The sequence below is a fragment of the Oryzias melastigma genome, linkage group LG10 (assembly GCF_002922805.2).
Source record: "Oryzias melastigma strain HK-1 linkage group LG10, ASM292280v2, whole genome shotgun sequence".
In the NCBI taxonomy this organism is placed as follows: domain Eukaryota; kingdom Metazoa; phylum Chordata; class Actinopteri; order Beloniformes; family Adrianichthyidae; genus Oryzias; species Oryzias melastigma.
In genome coordinates, this window is record NC_050521.1 from 4,946,140 (window position 1) to 4,966,713 (window position 20,574).

The 20,574-nt window shown below is 38.1% G+C and overlaps 1 protein-coding gene across 3 annotated transcripts; it reads right to left on the reverse strand.

The window, feature by feature from the left end:
* Positions 1–55: 55 nt before the first annotated feature.
* On the reverse strand, positions 56–20,311 carry ocrl (OCRL inositol polyphosphate-5-phosphatase). Of its 3 annotated transcripts, none has more exons than XM_024283651.2 (24): positions 19,885–20,311; positions 19,463–19,542; positions 17,251–17,342; positions 16,904–16,942; positions 16,503–16,613; positions 14,544–14,735; positions 14,174–14,423; positions 13,955–14,095; positions 13,784–13,885; positions 13,575–13,689; positions 12,910–13,026; positions 12,639–12,820; positions 12,328–12,439; positions 10,529–10,638; positions 9,981–10,116; positions 8,891–9,001; positions 8,618–8,783; positions 8,239–8,474; positions 7,194–7,217; positions 5,583–5,702; positions 2,899–2,983; positions 2,597–2,724; positions 2,384–2,495; positions 56–1,532 (listed from the first exon to the last, which is right to left on the reverse strand). In XM_024283651.2, exons 1-24 carry the CDS (start codon positions 19,924–19,926, stop codon positions 1,408–1,410), a joined length of 2,928 nt encoding a protein of 975 aa, XP_024139419.1. In that variant the 5' UTR covers positions 19,927–20,311; the 3' UTR covers positions 56–1,407. The 3 variants fall into 3 exon arrangements, with proteins under 3 accessions (XP_024139419.1, XP_024139418.1, XP_024139420.1); XM_024283650.2 differs by having other exon boundaries at positions 16,503–16,616; positions 19,885–20,310; XM_024283652.2 differs by lacking the exon at positions 7,194–7,217 and having other exon boundaries at positions 16,503–16,616; positions 19,885–20,310.
* Positions 20,312–20,574: the final 263 nt, after the last annotated feature.

Here is a 20,574-nt window from a genome sequence, read left to right on the forward strand (position 1 = left end):
ACGTGAAGACGTGAAAACCGTCTTCCAGAATGAAGACATGAAGCAGAAAAAAACATCAGCTTTGTACAGTTTTATTTCTTTAAAATAAATTAATAGTACCAAATGTCTATAAAGTTGAAAACCTTTGAGTTTTGTATCCTTAACATTGTGACGAAACAGAAAAAAAAAGCATACAATGACATCACTAGTCAGTTGACAACATTTAAAATCGGGATTTCTTCTGTACGGTTTTCTATTTCACATGATAAGGTTTCTCCCAAACCTGCAAGTCAACACAGACTCTTTACATTGAGAGCTTCGACATAAAAAGTTAGTGTAAGTGGACCTACAGTAGAAGATAAAATGATGACGTGGAAACTCCTGCAGAGGAAAATAAAGCAGGAGAAATAGGTTGTCTTGCAACAGCAGGAAACCTCCGAGGGTTTGAATCCAGCAGAGCGATGATGACTCATTCCACCCTGCTCAGAGAAAATGCTGCAGAACATTCCTGATTGGCTCACAAACAGAGCGAGCTTTGCATGGATGTCAGACGTAAACGACAGATGTAAAATGTTCCACTGTTGTGACAAATGTAGACAACCATCACCACACTGTAAAACACTCAAACATTCACTTTTTACGCAATTTTAAAAACCAAAAACACCGTCTCTGCTCAATTCCGGTTGACCAGGAAGTTGGAGTGTCGACAAACTCGTTTTGCCGGCAAAAGACTTGTTTAAAAGCAAGTGACAAACACTTTCTTGCAAATAAAAGTACAAAAAAATTAAAAATAAAAGGTCAACATGGTGTAAACTCACAAAAAATATACATAAATAGCATTCAAAACATATAAAACTAAATTTTAAAGGTATGTTAAGGTCGCTCCCACAATGCAACAAAGCATGATTGTCATGATTAAACATTTGTTATGGAATTAGTCCCATTTCTGAATGCTTCCTTCCACATACAGAGCTTAGTCCACTCTCCTGGAGCTACAGGAAGGAAATTCCCTGCCTTTAGTGTGAGCTTTTCTTCAGATAGTGTTTTCATATTTACACCTCAGCCTGCTTGAAGTCTGTTTTGGCATGAATACCATAAAGTGTCAGGAGCACACATCCTTTAGGTCGTCAGAAAGTGCATAGGAATCAACTCAAATCTTTCCCAACAGATTTCTACTCAGCACCTGGGTGAACCGAATATACAACACCTGATCCAAAAAAAAAAAATTATGTTCAAGTTCCTATGAAGTCTTTGAGACCCAACAGTAGGCTGCAGGAGAGTCACGTTGGCCTCCAACAGATGGAAAAAAAAAACACAGAGTGGATCGGTTACAACGTGTGAAATGCATCCAGGTGGTTTGCAGCACGCATGCCGAGTTGAGAATAACCTGCAAACACATCAGACGGCGCGAGGAAACGGGGATCCCAGTTACTCCTCATCCCCAGCCATCAGGAAACCCAGAACAAAGTCGATGGCTTTCTGCCGGTCTTGTTGCGTTTGCCTGCTCGCAGAACTGGGAGGTGGTCGGATCAGGAGGCTGGCAAACAGGGTTGCTAAAAATACAAGAATCCAGCAATAGAGTGAGTATAATGAGAAACAGAAAAGAATATTACGACAATAAATCAGGCCCATCAGCACAGATTTAAGTCTGTATCAAAGCGTTGTTTATGTGAGAACTGTAGCATGTGATGAAATAGCACTGATGTAAACACTACAGAAGTGTCAATTCTACAAAGTTGTTAACATAAATACTGGTTCACACTCAAAGGGGTGTTTTTACACACAAAGATGCATGAACAGAATCTTATTCATGTTATGCAGCCATGGTGATGGAGTTCCTACAGTTTATTTAGAAACACCACCCTATATGTTTATGTGGAAATTAACCCATAACATGTAGCTTTTACATTTTTACAATAATTGAATTATACAAGTGTTATATTTTTCTATAAATAACTCTTTACTTTTGACATACTCTTGTATTTTAAAATAAAGTATGGAATCAGATCCTTTTGCTGCAGCAGGTTTACTTGGAGAAAACAAAACTAAATCAACATTTTCTATCTTTATTACAACAACTACATGTTATTGTGCAGCATGAATTAGAGTATGTGCTTAACTTCAAGACTTATTTAATATTTATTCGAATTATTGGCATTTTTCTTTAATGCCAGAGGGATAATATCCAAAAGCTGCATGTGGCTCTGGAGCCTCAGGTTGCAGATCCCTGCACTAAACTGTAAAACAGTAAAATATGACGTTTGTTCTTGCAGCTCTGCATGAGAGAACAAACATCTCTCAAAAAAATGATCCTGCTGTGTTTTGAAATGCATAAAATAGAGTCAAAAAAGGACCAACTGACTAAACAAACCTGTGATCATCTCTAGAAAATGCAGTCACTTACCTACTAGAGAGGCTGTTAGGTTATTGTTGTGTGAATGCTTGAGAAGCTCTTTCAGAAAGGCCAGTAAGTAGCGAAAGACGTTGCGGTGAGCCCGCGGCAACAGTGAGATCAGCTGGAGGACAGCAAAGCAAACGTGACCATAATGAACATGCATAAAAAAACTGAAACCTGTCGTCTCTCTTGTCTGCACTTTTACAGTCAGCAGTGACTGACCTGCTTGCAGAGGCGGCTGTCGTGAGCGCATTCTAAGCACCGCTGGTAGAGCTCGTAACACACCACAGGTTCAGGCAAGGCCTCGAGGAAGATCAACAGAGCCTCAGCAACAGAGTGGTTACAACCAGCTATGCAGGGAGTTAAGGATGACACAGATCAGCAGATCAAACTCTGTTTCTACAATTAGCCATTTGTGTTTTCTTTTTGACACAAAGTCTTGCTTTTATTTACTTTAAGAGTAAAATTGGAAGTTTATTTTATGATATCTAACAATGTCTTCTGGAGAGTAGATCAGAGGATACGGATGGAGTCTGGGATGCTGGTGTCAAGACACTCAATGATGTGCTGGAGTTCCTCTTGTAAGCCCGGGGTCTGGAACAAGTCCTCCTGCAAGACAGCACTCAATGTGAAACCAAAACTTACAGTTGTCACTATGAAGCATTTTATATGAGACAATTAGGTTAAATAAAATTAAATAATTAATCGCAAACCAGGGAAAAAATGAATCACGATTATTTTTTTTTTAGTTAAGAAGTTTGCTGACCACTTATAATCACTGAATTAAATTTACACACAAAAATGTACAATAAACACATTTATTGTTAGTTAAACCTGTCAATTGATTAAAAAAATATATCCCATTAATCACACTTTTGTGCTGTGATCAAACACTATTAATTACAAATTTGATGACAATACCAGAGAGAAATTTTTCCTTCATTGTTATTGTCTGAAATGTTTAAATTTATCAAGTGTTAACTCAGATATCCCAAAAGTGTCATTTGTGCACACAAAAACACATCAACAGTAAGATGAGCAGAACTCTAAAGACTTTTCATGCCTGCAGTATTACTCCAGGAAAACAGAGATGCTGACATGCAGCAATAAGAGATAAACCTGCAGACCTGAGAAATAAATAAATAAAATTCCGGTCACTGCTCGATTGCTGCATATCACTGCGCAAGCTGCTTTAAAACAAAATTTTCTTTCATCTTCTAGAAAAAAAACAAGCTGTAAGAAGTGAACTTCCCTCTGAACTGAAGCTTTATTTAACCTATCATGACGATCAGCGTTTATATTCCTTTTCTTTGCTGCTACAGTCGAGCCTCGGCAAAGCGTGTCACGTTACCATGACAATGTGCCGGACCATGCATCAAACAGTCGCTTTTTGTGAAAAAGTGATATAAACCAAAAAATAACAAGATTCAAGTACTAAAAAACGATTTAATATTTATTTCTTCTGTAAATAACCATGGTGGGATAAAAACAAAGTCTTTTAATGAGGATGACTGAACCGCCGAGGCAAAGCAAACATGAGATGTGATTAAATTGTGTTATAGATATAAAAAAGTTAATCATAATTTGCGTTAATGCGTTAACATGCACGATCCTAAAAAAACAGATTGTTATTTGTGGAACAAGTCCTTAAATACACATATGCAAATAAAAGTACTGAAAGGAGAGCTGAATCAAACTATAAACTATTTCTGCAGTGATTCCACACAGTCACATGGTAAATGATGTACACTTATATACCGCTTTCTATCTTGCTTTAAGGCACAAAGTGCTTTGTATATATCAACTTACAACAACCAGGAGCAATGTGGAGTTTAATGCCTTGCTCAAGGGCACTGGAACGCATGGGCGAACAATGTGGGAACCAAATCTGTGCTCATCCAATCAGCGGTCGACCACTCTACCTCTGCTGCCCCATGAGGTCTACATTAATGCAAACTCAGAAGTTTCCAAAAGCACCTCCATCAGTGAGAGACTGCATCTCCCAGCAGGACAATGATCTCAAACACATCATCCAGACAATGGAGGAGTAGCTACGTAAGAATAATTCAAGGTTCTGGAGTGTTCTGGCCACTCTCTGGACCTTAATCTAACAAGAAAAAACTATAGAGCACAGCTCATGAGAAGATCTGCAAGGAGGAATGGACCAAAATAACAGAGTGCAAAGCTGAAACGTCTTTAGCTTCTGTAATTGCAATGGTTACATTGCAAAGAATTGAGATTAATTTTTGTTATTGATAAAATGTTTTTAAATTAGTTACTGTACTTAGCTTGTTATTCATCTGTGTTCACCTCCTCTGATTCACCAAAATCTCAGAATGTTTGTTTATATAACAATAAGTTGTGGAAAAGAATAAAAAAAGGATATATAATGACTGGTTTGATTTTCTGGTATGCAAACATTTTCTGGTTGGTGAAGGAAAACATGGACACTGCAGCCTTAACAGTCGTGCTCTTTGAAGTGCATTAATGTTGCTGCAATCAAAGCGTGCACAACCATTGTCAGCCCGGTACATAACAAACATGACGACTTTTTCTTATCACATCATAAACCCACACAGCCCGTCTGCCACATCGTATTTTTCTTCTTTATTCATTCACAATCACGAGGCCATAAACTTACATATCTATTTTATGCTATTCAATAAAGTCCCTCTAAACAATGGAAACTCTGAATCTCCAATTCATACTTTCTGAATTTATTTTTTTATGTTTATTCCTTAAGGGTGCGCCTTAACTATTAAAACATTCTCTCCCCCTAATCTAGCCACTCTTTTCTTTGATCTTATTAACAAATGATAACTTCCTGCAGTTCGACCTGTGCTGGAGTATAAATATATTTAATGCAAAAAGCGCACTACTAACTTATAAGATATTCCTAGACAACACAAACTACTCACTGTTGCACCAAAAAAGGTCAATTATTGCATAACCTGAATCTAAACTTGGACTACTTCAGTAAATTCAGTTCTGCTAAAGATTAGAGGAGATCCCTTACAGATAAAGGAAGATCCTGACCTAATTTCCTTTATTTTATTTTTATTTTTTAAAAACTCTTCTCTTCAAATAAAAATCTTTGTAAACAGATCCAAGACCTTGTTGGCTCTTTAGAAGTAATTTTTCCTTTTCACATTATTTGTCGATGCTTTCGCTGGCTGTTCTGCTTTCTAACTAGCAACGGAATCCTTACCTGATCACAGGACTTGGTGTAGAGGTGGTTAACCATAATCCACACCTCCTTGGGGATCTTCAGGGGCCTGTCTTCATTGGTTGCCCCATCACCAATCAAAAATTTCACCTTGGATTTCTCCTGGTAAGAAGAAATAAAGGTCATAACTCAAATTAAAAAGGTATTTCAACTCTCATTCTGTTATGGCGTGTAACAAAACGATTAGAGGTGTCTGTTGTAACGGCTAAACATTTTGTGATGTTTGGTGAGTATCAAACATATTAATGGAGCCATACCATTTAAAATCTACTTTTTGAGCTTTTAAATGTATTGTACTGTTCATTTCTCACTATAAAGAACCTCAAAGCAGAATTTTGATCTGTTCATGCAGTTTGTGTTTTGAGTTTGTGCAGCTGGCCAAGAAACGCTCATTCGATTTAGTATTCAAACTTAGTGCGACGAGGAATCTCCATCACATGTTGGGATGGATCCTAAACGTATCCGAGAATGGCGAAAGCAGACTGGGGGTATTTGAGAACACGGAAAGAGGAAGGGATCAGACTATTTCCTGGTGGAAAAAGCGAGCGACGAATTGGGAGAACTGGTTTAAACGTGGATTATTGAGCAACGGCAGAAAGGTAAATGGATTTGCATGAAAGCAAAGAGGATTTTGTGAAAAAACTCACAAAAAATAACTAATATTTCATGAATAATTTGTTTTTAGTGCTCCAAAGGTGATATATGATTATATATATGGATATAGTTCACTCTAAAAGGCTTTAGAAAGTCATGATATGGCCCCTTTAAAAGACCCACTCTGGTGAAAATTGTGTTTTTGTGATGACACATTTAAAGAAAATGAAGCATAAAAGTGGGTTTCTGAATATCTCTTGATTCAAATCATTGTGAATCAGGAACAGAGAAAAAAAATGTCGCTTGAAAAAGATCGTATTTGTTACGTGAAAATAACCATGATTAAAATACCACTGGGAACGCTTTTACACTAAGATCAAAAGATCTTTTAGGAATTTGATGATCTTTTATCAAAAGATGATCAGAACGGGTTTTTAAGTGGAAGACAAGAACCACTGTTGGATTTCATGAGTTTATCTGATCAGATTATAGTTATGCCTCAGTTTTGCTTATGAGACAATAGCACAGCAGCAGTGATCTGCTGTGAGGAAACCTTTACTGTGCCAACCTCTACAGGCCTCCAGTTTGCTCTGAGTTTGTTTAACTCATGAGAGATTTAAATAGCAACTATTTACTAAGTTTCAAATGAAACTAAACAGTAATAAAAAGCTTCACTCTTTATCCTTCAGATAAAACATCCATTTTCATGTGAGTTTGTATATAAAAATAATTGAGCTCCCTCCTCATAAGTACTTGAGGATTGCTGTGTTAAAACATGGGTAGGAGCGTGGGAAAGCTACAAACAAAAATGATCCTTTCAGTCTGTAAAGTGATGTTATCAGTAATGTCCCCACATTAGTAATAATGGTAGTTGAAGAAGTTTATCTTTATGACATGGAAAATGGGGTCAGGTAAGTGATGTCTCATAAAACAAACAAACTGTTATCTTGAGCAGTATAAAACCTGTTTAGTCAGTCGGCCTTTGTGTTCATATTTTACCTGTTCCATGAAGCTGTCCTCTCCCTGAAGCAAGAAACCAGCCCCACAACCACAGCAGAGGATAGGAAAGCAATGATCAAGGCAAGAAGACGAAGCCATGAGCAGAAACAAAAGACCAAAAAGTATGTGTACACACAGATAAGAAAAGATTATAGGTCATAGAATGTGCAAATATTTGATTAGAGAAAATACCAAGCAGGAAAAAATCACCGAAATGTATGATGGTAAACTATCAGATTTGAAATGACAGCACACGGAGTGTTTGTGTAAAAAGGTCTATTGATACTAAATGGACCATAAGAAGTCTGAACTTAGTCATCTACTTCCTTGTTTAATAAGTTCCTTCCAGTCAGAAATACACAAGACACTTTTATGCTCTCTAAAAATATGCTTTCCTTGTGGCTAAGTTTAGCCGGAGGGAAGACCTGACATTTTTCTGCTTAGGGAGAGACTTCTTATAAAAAGAATTCTCCACTGTGGCTAAAATTCGAGTCTATCTTACCCTAATGAGACATGTCGCTTTGAACTCTAATAAGAGTACGGTACTTTTTAAGAGTATAAGTCACAGTTTTTTTGCATAGTTTGGTCAGGAGTGTTACTCAAGGGTAACTAATTTTGCGATTTTTTTAAATCAAATAAACAGCAACAACCGCCAGTCTCTAAAAATGGATAGATTTTTTATGTTACACACAACAAAGAATATTCTGGGGAGGAATCTGCATGACATTTTGGGAAGGGTCATAAACGTATCAGAGAATGACGAAAGATGATGTTGGGACGATGGCTGCAGAAACAAGCAAACGATTTCCTGATGGAGGTGCAAAGACAGCAAGCAATGATTTAAAAGAACTACAAGATTATTGAGCAAAGGCGGAAAGGTGAGCATGTCTCCGTGAAAACGAAGAGGATTTTGGCTTCTGTGACTTATACTCCAGTGCGACTTATAGTCCGAAAAACACTACTTCTAAAAAATGTCTTCAATTAGATTAAACTTATTTGATTGAAATTCTCCTCGCTGACAGGGATTTTTTCCAGTTTGTCTCACCAGGTCAATGAGTTTGGTGATGGGGATCTCTCTGATCGGCTTCTTCATGCGAGTCAGCGTCTCCAGAGAGGTCCCGAAGCAGCTGGGGAGGTAGTTTCCTGCGATGGTGAGGAAGAAGTCTTTGCCACGGTCCAGATGGAGGATCAGAATGTCTTCTATTATGTCTTCTCCAGAGTTCAGCATTGTGACAGAGTCTTTACTGACATACACCTCGAGATAGATCTCCAGAGTCTCCTCTGTTCAGACAAGACAGGAACAAGTTCAGAATAAAGCAAACAGGAAGACATACTAAATGGATATTGAAGGTATATCATTATAGGTGACATATTTCAAAACTATTTCTAGAAAAGGTGTTTGATTTCAAGTCACGAGAACATACTTGGCTCTAAGAATCCATCGCTGGGCTCAGCACGCAGCCAGGGCTTGCAGTACTGAGACTGATTGCATTTGGGGATGAAGGCAAAATGGCAGGGAACCTGACCGTCATTGGTGATCAGAAAACGTTCCCTCTGAAGCTGTCTGAACTTTACATCAATGAAGAAAAACTAGAAAGATGAAAAAGTAATCAAAGGCTTAAAAACTTCAAAATGGTGATTATTTTGCATGTGTAGGAGTTTGAAAGCATGACTAAATATTCGTTCTGCATTGTTACCTCGGTTTTGCTTAGAGACACAGATGGAAGGAAGTCATTTTCCATTCGATCTATCTGTCGAACCGTTTCCTCAAACACCTTTTTCAAACGCAGCTCATCACCGACTTTTACCTGCGACAAAAACAGGAACAAAATAGTTATTTTAAAAAGTATCTTGTGTCGCAACTTCTCCAGATCTATTGTGATGGTAAAACGATTCTTCAGGCCAATCACTGCCTTCAGTTCATGATACATGAATGTCAGAACAAACAATGCTCACGTTTCCAGATCTAAAAAAGCAGGAACTAACAGCAGGTGGAGTCACTAAAGTTATGTAGCCTCAGGCTGCCTTCACTGCCTTCAGTGGTGCTAGATAAACATTTTCTTGTGAAAGTAAAGCCAATTAACCATCACAACATGAATCAGGCGCTCTTTGTAAGACTGGATTCAACAAGCCCGTGTTCTACCACAGTAGGACTGTAGATGAGGTGCATTCTCCGTCAGATCTCCTCCAAGTCTCTAGTTATTGTTTGATCAAATTCCTGCATTACTGTGTTCACTCATGCACTCACTTTAAACAGTCCACCGAGCCCTCATCTACATAAAAAGGTCGACTTTAGCTCTTTGTTTATGTCATCTTCATCCAATCCTTCAAATTTCCCCAGAAAAGCAAGAATTAAAGAAATGATTTACTGAATCAAACTTTACTTTAAAAATATATACACATTGATTCTTCAAATCCATTATTTCATTTTTACTTTAAAATATTTATTGTATTTTTATGGCAAGAAAACATCATTCAGCTCATTTTTAATGCAAAGTTTAATATAGTTTAATAAAAACAATTCTACTTTTGTTCAGTTTAAAATCATTATAGCATAAAAATAGTATTTTTCTTAGCCAAATAAATTAGTTTGAAAGGAAATATGAGAAAAGTCATTACCTTTAACAGATTGTCTGAACTGACGATAATTTTAAGCTTGCATTTATAGCCTATTTTGTTTTTCCTTAAATACGACAGCATAACAATTTCAGAATAAAGACATTTTTAGTATGTGGATCATTTGAACTTGTGATGTTTCCTCTTTAATGGCATTAGCTAGAATCTTACCCCAATGTTGAAGATAGAACTGACAGGTTTATGATCACTGGTTTTGAGTTCCATATGACTTCGGTATTCAATCTGCTCCACTTTGTTGCCCCTCCACAGGATTCGGTCACACCAAGCAGGGACTCGGTTTTTTGAGCTGCAGGAAACAGATAAAACAAGTGTTTTAGGGAGAGGCCGGCAGCACTGCTGACTCTTTCTTTCTATAACAATACGCCGACAGAAATGGTCTCCTATGAGCAAAAGTACAAATGAGGAAAATAATCATGAATTACTGTCAGCATTTAGCCCAGCTAAGTGTGATAATCAAGTTTTGTTTTTTGCTAAATTTGACCTTTTTTGTTAAGTCTAATGGCAAAAACATATATCATAATGGGATATATTTAAAAAGTTCCTCAAAACTTAAAAACAAACTTTCCTCCTGCTCTAGTAAACTGAATAACAGCCTTTGGAATCAAAAGATGAGAAAATGACAAAAATCTAAAAATGGGACTAGCTTTTTAAGAATGTATTATCAAAATCAGGTTGAACACAGTCACACTGGCGTTTACCTTGCATCCCATAAGTCTGTTTTGGGCTCATACTTGTACGTGGGGATGAAGTTGATGTCTCCTTCTATGAAGTCGGAGAAGGCCCGTTTTGTTTGCCTCTGAACGTTTAACTGCACAACACAAAATCACAAAACATTATTCATTCTTGTCATGTTCTGTTTCATTCCTTCTTGACTGTCAGCTGTAAAAACAAAGCAGATCTCTAAGCATTTTGCACAGATTGGAATCTAATGTTAAACTCACATGTGTGACATGCAGGCAGTGTTTGGCTTCCCACTCCAGACAAGAATCTAACAATAGCATCTTATCTTTCTGCAGTCAGCCTGGTGTTTCACTTAGGTTGAGTGCTCCGTCTGAACTGAGTTGTAACAGTTTCAATTCTGTGCTTTGACTGCAGGCTTTATTGTATCTGTCTGCTCGAGACCCAACAGTGGTGCAGAACTTTTCTTCTTCTTCACCGAGAACATTTTTTGCTTTTCATTCCTTCCCGCTTTTAGATGTTTTTTAAGGACTCTGGTTTGGCTGTGTTAGCTGTCATTGCCCAGCTGCAGAAGAGGGCAAGCCAATATTTTTGTCTAAATTGCCTGGATTAACGTTATTTTCTAGGTATGTGTTCTAGGAAGGTCACATATGAGAACTGGACTGAGTGACTTCTCCCCCCTCAAATAGGAAGTACCTGCTTGTTCCAAGAAGCCAAAATCCCATAGACTTCTATAGAGAAATAAACAGCGATTACTCAGTCATTCTATTTGTCAGAATAACCATTCTTGTTCTGATACCTTTTTTTAACATGTTCTTGATAGTCCAATTATTGTATTATATTTTTTTCTGTAGTCCAATCAGATGCCTGAGTAAAAGTACATAGACTCACATTGAGCATTTGTTTGACAGATTCTCTCAAGTCCTCTTTCAAGTAGTAGGGGTGTGGCCTTCAAACAAACTCACTCCTGATTGGTGAGAATGGTTCCCATAGAGAGGATGACTCAGGCTGACCCGCACCAATCACAGCTTACTGACAATTTCTATTTCCAACATGGCAACATCTGTATAGTGTAAAAATGAATTGACTTCATTTGGTTGGAGCTGAAAGTAAGTAATTTTCTAAGGGAGATGTCACACTCACTCAGTCCAGTTCTCTTATACAGTCAATGGTCACTCCTGGAGGAGGACCTTGGGTTTTGCAGTACTGGCTAAACTAGCTTAGATATTGGTGGCATTTTTCCCCATCTGATATTCCCGTTGTTCAAATATCTGTCACCACTCCACCTCTTGAATTAGCACTCAATATCAGCAACTTTGGTAAAAAGAAAAGTGGGTTTTTGTTGAAGGACGGGGTTTAAAAATGACTTGAGTGAATTACATAAGAAGGGTTTATGCTTTTTATAATGACTATCAAAGAGACATACGTAAATCAAGAAAAATATATATTTTTAAAATAAGAAAAACATTTTAAGCAATATTTTGTGGATCTCATAAAAAACAAACATCCAATTAAATAGATGTAGCAATTCCAGCATTAAGCTATACGTTGGTGTTTGGGCACATTTTCCCCAATTCTAATAAATATTTTATTCTTAATCAAATTATGTTTAATGGTTTCTTTTCAATTTATAAGTCAAATTTTACTCTTAAGCAACAAACAAACAAATAAAAGATCAATTTGAATGACTTTCACTTAATCCAGAATCTTTCATTTACTTTTTAATTTTCATTCATTAGAATTTTTGTCATATTTTCTTCAACAATGAAATATCAGAGCACAGAAGTTTAAAAAAAAAAGCTCTAATAAAGTTTCTGACCTGGTCAGTCTTGAAGAGCTGTTTCAGTTTACCCTCAGAGATCATCCGCTTGACGTCACTGCAGTCTTTGTTGAACAGGCGGTAGTTTAGGTCCCCGAGCCAGATTACTACACTAAGACACATAAAAACAACGTTTTAGTAAACTCAAGTCAAGAAAAAACACATTGATAATGATGATTTTAACCCTTTAACACCACAGAAGTCACCAGCAACATCTAAATAACACAGTCTGAGATGTATGCCTAGAAATATTTGAATTAAAAACAGACTCATTTAGAGCTCTTTTTAACACAAGTGACTGAGAAACTCACTCGTGTTTGACAATACTGAGAGACGGGGACCCCGGCAAGTTGAACATCATGCGAGCACAAATGTCTTTGTAGTCCTGATTGCGACGCTCAGTTTCCTCGAGTTTTGCTGCCAGGTGGGAATTGACGAAGCAGAAGCTGGTGTTGTGGAAAACAAAGCGCACTGCAACGCCTCCCTTGTTCCCCTGAAACGCACAATGAACAGGTTTGTTGTTTTGTGGAAGCAATCAAATTTGTGAAAACAGATTTGCATCCAAGTAACGAATGAACAAACCATTTTCCCCAGAATCCCTGTTCCCACGTGATCCGAAGCTACTTCCTTTATGTTACGCACGTGAATCTTCTTCACAGCAACCACAAGCATCATCCCAACCAACCGGATGATTTGAATCTGTAGGAATGGAAAAGTTCCATGACAAACTCAGCAAACTTTCCCAAATCTTCATTTCAGAGGGCTTTTCTTGGCATATTACAGGGGCCTGCGACCATCAACACCTGATCAACCCAACCGGTTGTTTTTTTTTTTTGACTGTAACCCAATAGAAGCCCCTCAGTCTTACTTCACCCTTTAGAAAAAGCAGACACTGCTTTGTATTTATGTCATAGGTTCTAATATACAAAACATTAAAAATTATTGATTTTTTCTGCATAAATAGAACATAAACACAGTGAGCTAGCCATCAAGTTTACAACTTTTGACAGACTTACTTTCAAAATAAAAGACACCCTGCTAACATCACCAATAAAATAAAATAATTTACTGGTATTTTTTTTTTTTTTTTTACCCAGAGAGTCACAATGGAGAGGTAAAGGAGCTGCATGTGGCCATGGAGCCTTAGACTGCAGACCTGTTGCCTATAACATTCTGATGGTGTCTTCATCAAATGCAGTTTTTCTGAAAGGTTTAAACCAGGCTAATCCTCCACTTTTAATACTTACAGTCTTGTATTTGGCTTTTGGGTGCAAGTTTCGCTCCACAGCATCAATCCAAAGTTGCTCTTTGGATGAATCCATGTAAAGGAAAGCCTCCTTGCTCAGGTCCAGTTCTTGAAAACTAAAGGAAAATCTGTGTGTCAGAGTACTGGTAGGTCTGGCTACAAGTGAGCTTTAATGTTAAGAAAAGTTAAGGAAAATGAATCTTTACCGACCCTATAGCATAAATATCTGGAGGATCCCGGTCAGAGGAAAGCCACGGTCCAAGACTGCTGTCTGGAGAGCGTCCATTAACGTTCCATGTTCCGACAAAAAACCTGTAGAACAACATTTAGTGAATGGAATGTGACAGCCAGCGCAGATCTAACCAATCCAGCTCTTCTCACTTGAAATTCTTGATGTCCACGTATTCGTTCTCTCTCTTTGACATGATGTGCTTGAGGAGGTTTTCTCTTTGGCCCGTGTGGCTCAGGAACACTGTGTCTCTCATGCTGTTGCTGGTGGGGCTGTCACACCACGCCAGACTTCTGTCCCCATGATCACATTCATCAAATTAGCAATGTCTTAGAAATTCCTGGGATTAACTTTTACTACACTCAACTTACTCTGGTTTGGCGCCTGATATTGCTGAGCTGTCGAAACCCAGTGAGGAGGTAGCTTTGCTTTTCATGATGGGGGCGGGAGGAACAGGGTTTGTTGGGGCAGATGAGGTTTTGCGAGGGGGCAGAGAGGGGACAGGAGGAGGCTCTCTGGTAGCAGTTATCCGGTTCTGGTGGTTCTTCTTCTCTTCCACTTTGAGAGCGTGGCTAAAGTTCTGCTCAAACCCAAAATCTGAGGCAAGCGATAGAACCGGATCTTAAAGAAAATGCAAGATTGAAAAGTTGATGAAAGCAGACAAAAAAAAGCTTTTGTTGACCTGTCAGCTGTACTTCACATGTCTTTCTCCCGTCTGTGAGCACAGTAGTATCTTGTTACCTGAGTTTTGATTTGTTGAAGTGCTGTTGTTGAAGCTGGTCTGCAAGGTGCTGCTGGATGCAGGTTGGTTGGCCGCAGATCTCCCAGCATTTGTTGTCCTGACTGCTCTTTGAGGTGGAATGGGAACTGGACTCCTGTGAGCGTTCGGTGGAAGAGGCTCCATTGATTTGGATTTGATGAGCTTCAACGCAGCTGAAAAAAAATAATCAGTCAGAAGCACAAAGGAGAAATACAATCCATCTCTCACAGATATTCAGCTTTAAACACACAGATGACTGACTCCTAGAAAACAGTTGACATCTATTTACCTAAATTGGAAAAATGAAATGTACTTAAAATATGGCTATAGTAGGTCATTTAAAAATGGAAGTGAGGGAAGGGGAGGATGCCCATGTTTTTTTTTCTTTTTTCCTTTTCAGTGTCTACATTGTTTGGCAGCTTCATTCACAAGATTCTCCTCTAATTTATTTGTTTCTCTTATCAGATTATGAGGAAATGCCTCATAATTATTAAAAATAAAACAGTTAACTACAGGGTGATTTGTTTTTTCTCCACTTTGCTTATTTGAAAGCATTATGACCTACACTGCTAGATTAAATTTGTTGAAATACTTAAAAAAAATCCTCTGACATATCTTCTTGTTGCACAAATGAAAAAATTGAATGTAAAAAAAAATAGCAAGTGCATGATCTTTCTTTCAGACCATTTGTATATCTGCAAATCCTGGATAACCTCTGCAAATATATGAAATCAGGGAATAAATTAGCCAAGAATTAAAGTGGATCTCAGTGAACATGGATTTGGTAGGGAAATAAAAACAAAGCAGCAGGACAGCAAAAAAAGTCAAGCTAAAAGCAACAAAAAGTACCAGATTGAAGGAACTGGTTGTGTGTAAAGATACAAGTATACCTCTGTGCTTTATCATGATTGCTCATCTAAATGTTCAGTCTCACCAGAAAGTTTGGCCTCAAAAATAGATTCAAAACCACAGTTACTGAGAGTGGAAAGAACAAACCGAGATCTCTGTGGTCAAACAAAGCCTCTGCACTCAGAACTGCCCTACTTTTCCCCAACGTCTCTATAAAGATCCATTCAAATCAAATCAAGTGCAGTAAAAATACTTGCTAGTTGGCAGAATCTTCCAAATAGATTTGACAAAAAAAGCAGAGAAAAGTATTTTTGAAACAGATACTAAGCATGCTAGAGATATCTCTGCTGCTGTGAACTAGATCTAGATAAAGCCATCCCAGTAATGTGACGTGAGCAGTATTTATAGCATATTCATAGCATCACCAAGCCTCTAATTCACGTGACTAGCCAAACAGCCAGGCCACTCGCTGGCTCTGATTGAACAAAGGCTGTACATGCAAAAATATGTCCCAAAGCGATCTGCCCCCAGCACCTCATGAGTCTCAGTCCCTCCGACAATAGTTACCAAAAAGTCTAACACCATTCATACATGGGGTTTCACAAACAGTGACTTTCATTGATAACTGAAGTGTGACGACCACACTGGGACTAAGCTAACTGTTTAGTTAAACACAAACATGTACAATAGCATCATGTTCATTTGGGTACAGAGATATCTTTAACTGTTTTTGTGAGTCATTGTATGCACTAACCAATCAGAACTGCACATATGCCTGACAAGAAATGATAAAACAGTTCCTTACAGGCCTTTGGATAAACTATTAAAAAAAACTCACAAACCAAATGTTGATCAAAGGCATGCAAGTTTTGATTCAAACTTTATGCTAAAATAAAGCTGAACAAGCAAGGAACAGTGAAATCATTCTACTGTAAAACTTTTCACCTGTAAGCTTCAAGCGCTTGATATCTAAACTGGTTTTGTGTGTGGAAATATTTCAGGAGAGATTGGCGGGAAGCGTAATCCACCCTCTGTAAATAAATGTTGGATGTGCAGTTGAATAATGAATCAGACGAGCACTGCAGTCTTACCTTCTTCCTGAGCGCTCTTCAACTGAGTGAGGAACAAGTTTGTGCGGTCATCGTCCTGAAGCTCCAACTGCAGCTCTGGTGCTTTTTCTCCTTTAATTCGTATTCTTAACACTGCTTCAGAGGGAAACCCACACAAAAAAAAATCCCGCACACATGCATGTTAAACACAGAAATACAGACTGTCTGGAAAACAAAGGAGAGTGACACAACAGTAAAGCATTTCAGCATTCTTTCAGGAACCCCGGGGTAACTCATGCCCAAACCACGCTATCAAATAAAGACACTGAGCTAAAGGAATGGACTAGAAAAGCTCAAGGTACAAATGTAGTTCTGCCTTAAAATACCAGAAATGAAAAAAACATCTCAACAAAAGTAATTAGAAAGAAACAAAATAAACTTACAATCTTCTGAGAAATTTATAAGAAGAGTTTCTTCAGCTTCTGTGAGGAGATGAGACAGAAGTTTAGACCGAGTGAAGTCTGCAGTCTAAATAAGAAGGTGGTGGTGCAGATAGTTTCAAACAGTCAGCATTTTGTTCTCTTCCTGTAACAAAAAAAACCCACTTCCTGACCCCGTTTTAATTTACTTTTTCAGGATTTGATGCAAATGCTGCGCGAGACAAAAAAAAAAAACTGGTAAAAAATATTAATAATGGTTCAAATTTAATATCTAAAATAGTTTTTTTTTTTTTAACACAAGTGCAAACTATGATTGTGATTTCAGAAAATCAAAACTGAAAGCCACATACCTTGTATAAGTTCAAATCTACCGTTAATGGGAATGGACAGTTGAGCCACGGGACGTGACACAACAGCATCAGGGGTGGCCAGGACACCCAATCTAGATGAGAACGACACACAGTTTGACTCGAGCTGTTCACTGCAGTCGTGAACTGTGCGGCTTCTTTCATACACAGTGTTAGCTTGCACAGAAATCAGTTCATGCACAGCCTTCAGACACAAACGTAAGTGATGCATCATGCAGCGTTAGACTATCTTTATATGTTTCACTCAGAGAACGAGTCAGAGATGAGTTTTGCTTAAATGAACTGACAGACAAACATTAGTGGAGTATGACTAAAAAGAGGGCGGAGCATCCTTCAACTTCATTTCCATTAATTGGTGTATCCTACTGTCCATTATTTTAATCTGTTTTTGAATAATTTAATTAAGGAATGAAGAAAATGTGCTTTTAGCTCCCTATTTCCTAAACTATGGTGTCAGTAAGAACAATATTTAACCCTTTTTGTAAAAATCATTTCTAAAGTGCCTCCACACTTTTCTTTAATCCAAGTCTGGGTTGTTTTATTTTGAAAGGAATAAAGTATATCCTGTGTTGCTACCATGGTCTTATTCAGAGTTAAAGGAGCAAAGGTTGTTAAAAAGGCAATAAACAGCTCAAAATCTGTGAGCTGGATTATTGTGGGCGGAGTCACATTCCAGTCAGAGAGAAGTTGACACCCAGCAGTGGTGAAAACAGCTTCCTGCTCACTTCCTCTGAAGTGGGGTAGTGGCTGAAGGTAGGAAAGTGATGGCTGGCTGAAACGCACAACAAACAGTAAAATAAACTATGTTTTGTCACTGCTGAGATTACACTACATAATCCTACATTTGCTGCATTGAGATAATCCAGGGTGTCTTACTTTGAAAGGAAGTCAACTTCTTTCAAAAGTGAAAAAGGCATTTTTTTTCTTCACATTTTTGATTTATGTATGTAAAAACAAACAAAAAAAATAATAAAAACCTAAATTAAAAATGGTTTAATTCAAGAAAAAAAGTGCTAATAATACACTACTGTAGGTGCATTCCTGATTTATGATATTGCTTTAACTAATATCGTTTTAGTACGCTCAAGGCACTTCGTCCCCGTTTTACTACTCCTTGTTTTAGTTTGTGGTTTTAACCCAGTTATGGGACGGAGCGTGTTGTCTGCGAGCCCATGTGAGTCTCATTAGAGTTTAGGATGCAGCGCAGGCATTCAGGATAATCTGGGAGCTGGCTCTGGGTGGAAATGTCCACAAGTTCTACCCGAATGGTGTCCTTTTCAGTTGACACCCTTAAATATTGATTTAAACTAAACAAACAGTCGAGCTGTCAAGGCGGACTTAAGAGTATGAGGGAGTGAAACTAAGAATGAGAGCAAATCTCAGAGGAAAGATGGAGACTTGTGTAGGAAGCCAGTTTGTTCCAAAAAGGACAATTGTGTGTTTGATTAGCATGTTCTGGTGGCATTTTTCAACAATGGAAGAAAATTAAGCTAAAAATTCTGTCTTAATTCACATTGCTGTGAATAAGGAGAATACCAAAAATTAGAGTTATTTTTGTAGAAGTACGAATCTCCTCGCTCAAATTCATGTACGGCTTCTTTTTCCTCGTCTGAACTGGAATCTGGTTCAAAACTGTACAGCTAAATCGCTCGCCATTTTGTTACACCGGTAAGGTAATGTTGGGGGTGTGAGGAGCTATAAGCTAGTGGGAGAGCGTGTAAACAGATGTATTACAAGAGAAGGAGGAGTTGCTCCATGCCAACAGCTCAGACGCAAATTTTTAATGAACTACTGCCACTCTGTAGAAACTATGTCCTAGAAAACGACACGTTTTCGGACGTCTGGCTAACAACGGAATAATCATAATTAAAAGACCACTGGGAACGCTTTGACAATAGATCAAAATATGATCAGAGTGGGTCTTTAATCTGAAAAGGTTTTTTTTAATCCTGCGACATTGGTCTAAACCACCACAACAAATGTGCACATATCCTTCCTCTTAATATATTTGTTTATCAGTCAAAAGTTGTCATTTTTGCAGAATAAATCATAAAGTTGAACAATGTTATTATCAGACTGTTTGCACATTAATTCAGGATCATATAGCATGTGTTAAACCAGCAGACTGCACTGTGCCACAGCTTAATATCCTGTCAGAGTAACACTTAACTCAGAGGATACTACTAATACTTACACAAAATCTCCATTTTGCAAAAGGAGTGACAGAAGTCTGGGCTCCTTGACGCCAGACCTCAGCTCCTGACATCTGACAGTGTGAGCAACAACAATCAAGGATTCATAGAGATGGATTTAGAGCTGCTTGGAGAGTTTAGAGCGTTAATGAGCCATGCTACAGTCATATAAGACAGCAAATGAACAAGAAAGATGGCAGACAGTTAATGCGGCTAGCTTATCCTGAACAGGATATTAGGAAAGGATATCACTTTAAATAAAGGCGTTAGTAACATGACACCTGTCAATTCAGCTGTTAATAAAGGTAAGAGGGCCAGCTATGTTTCAAATGCAGATTTGTATTAGCTTAAAACACAATAAAACGACACAGTTCGTCCAACATTAGCAACAAAGCTAAAGCACTTTAAAAACTCAAAAGGATATTGCCAAGCATTCATCGTTGCACAATCCCGAAGAGGACTCCATTCCTATAACTCCTTGGTGGTTCGGTTTATGTAGATTTTTCAAGAACTAAAAGCGTTTTTTTAATGATAAATAAAGTTGGGTGCCCACCCGGCGAGGCGGCCTCCTTCCCGGCAGCTGTTCCGACGCTTCGGCTGCTAACACTGGTTAGCCAGCTGTTGTTGGAGCTGCTGGAAGGACTTGGGAATGATCAGCCGAGTGGAGCTACCAGCGTATCCTGGTTTGGTTCCAACATGGTGTCCAAAATGATAATATATTCCAATGAGATCAGGTTTAGTGTCGAGAGAGAAAACTTCGCAAACAGAACAACATTAGCAAGAGGAGTTTGATGTGCCGAATCCACTCCTCCCTACAACTGAGAGGCTTTTTGTTTTCCTGTTCAAGTGCATTCTGGCACATTACCGCCCCCTTGTGGTAGGGAATGTGAATTACAATCTAGTTTCAATGTTTACATTAAGACACTTCTTGTTCATCACATTTTGCTATGCTTTAAATATGTTTAATTTCTAACTTAATCTTAGAAAATGTTTAACAAACTAAACTTTTATACACCGAGCTAACCATATGACATCTGACTTTATGAGGCTCTTATAAAGTCTGTCCCACATCTGTGACATGGTACTAACACGGTTATTCTTGTGTAGTTGTAGC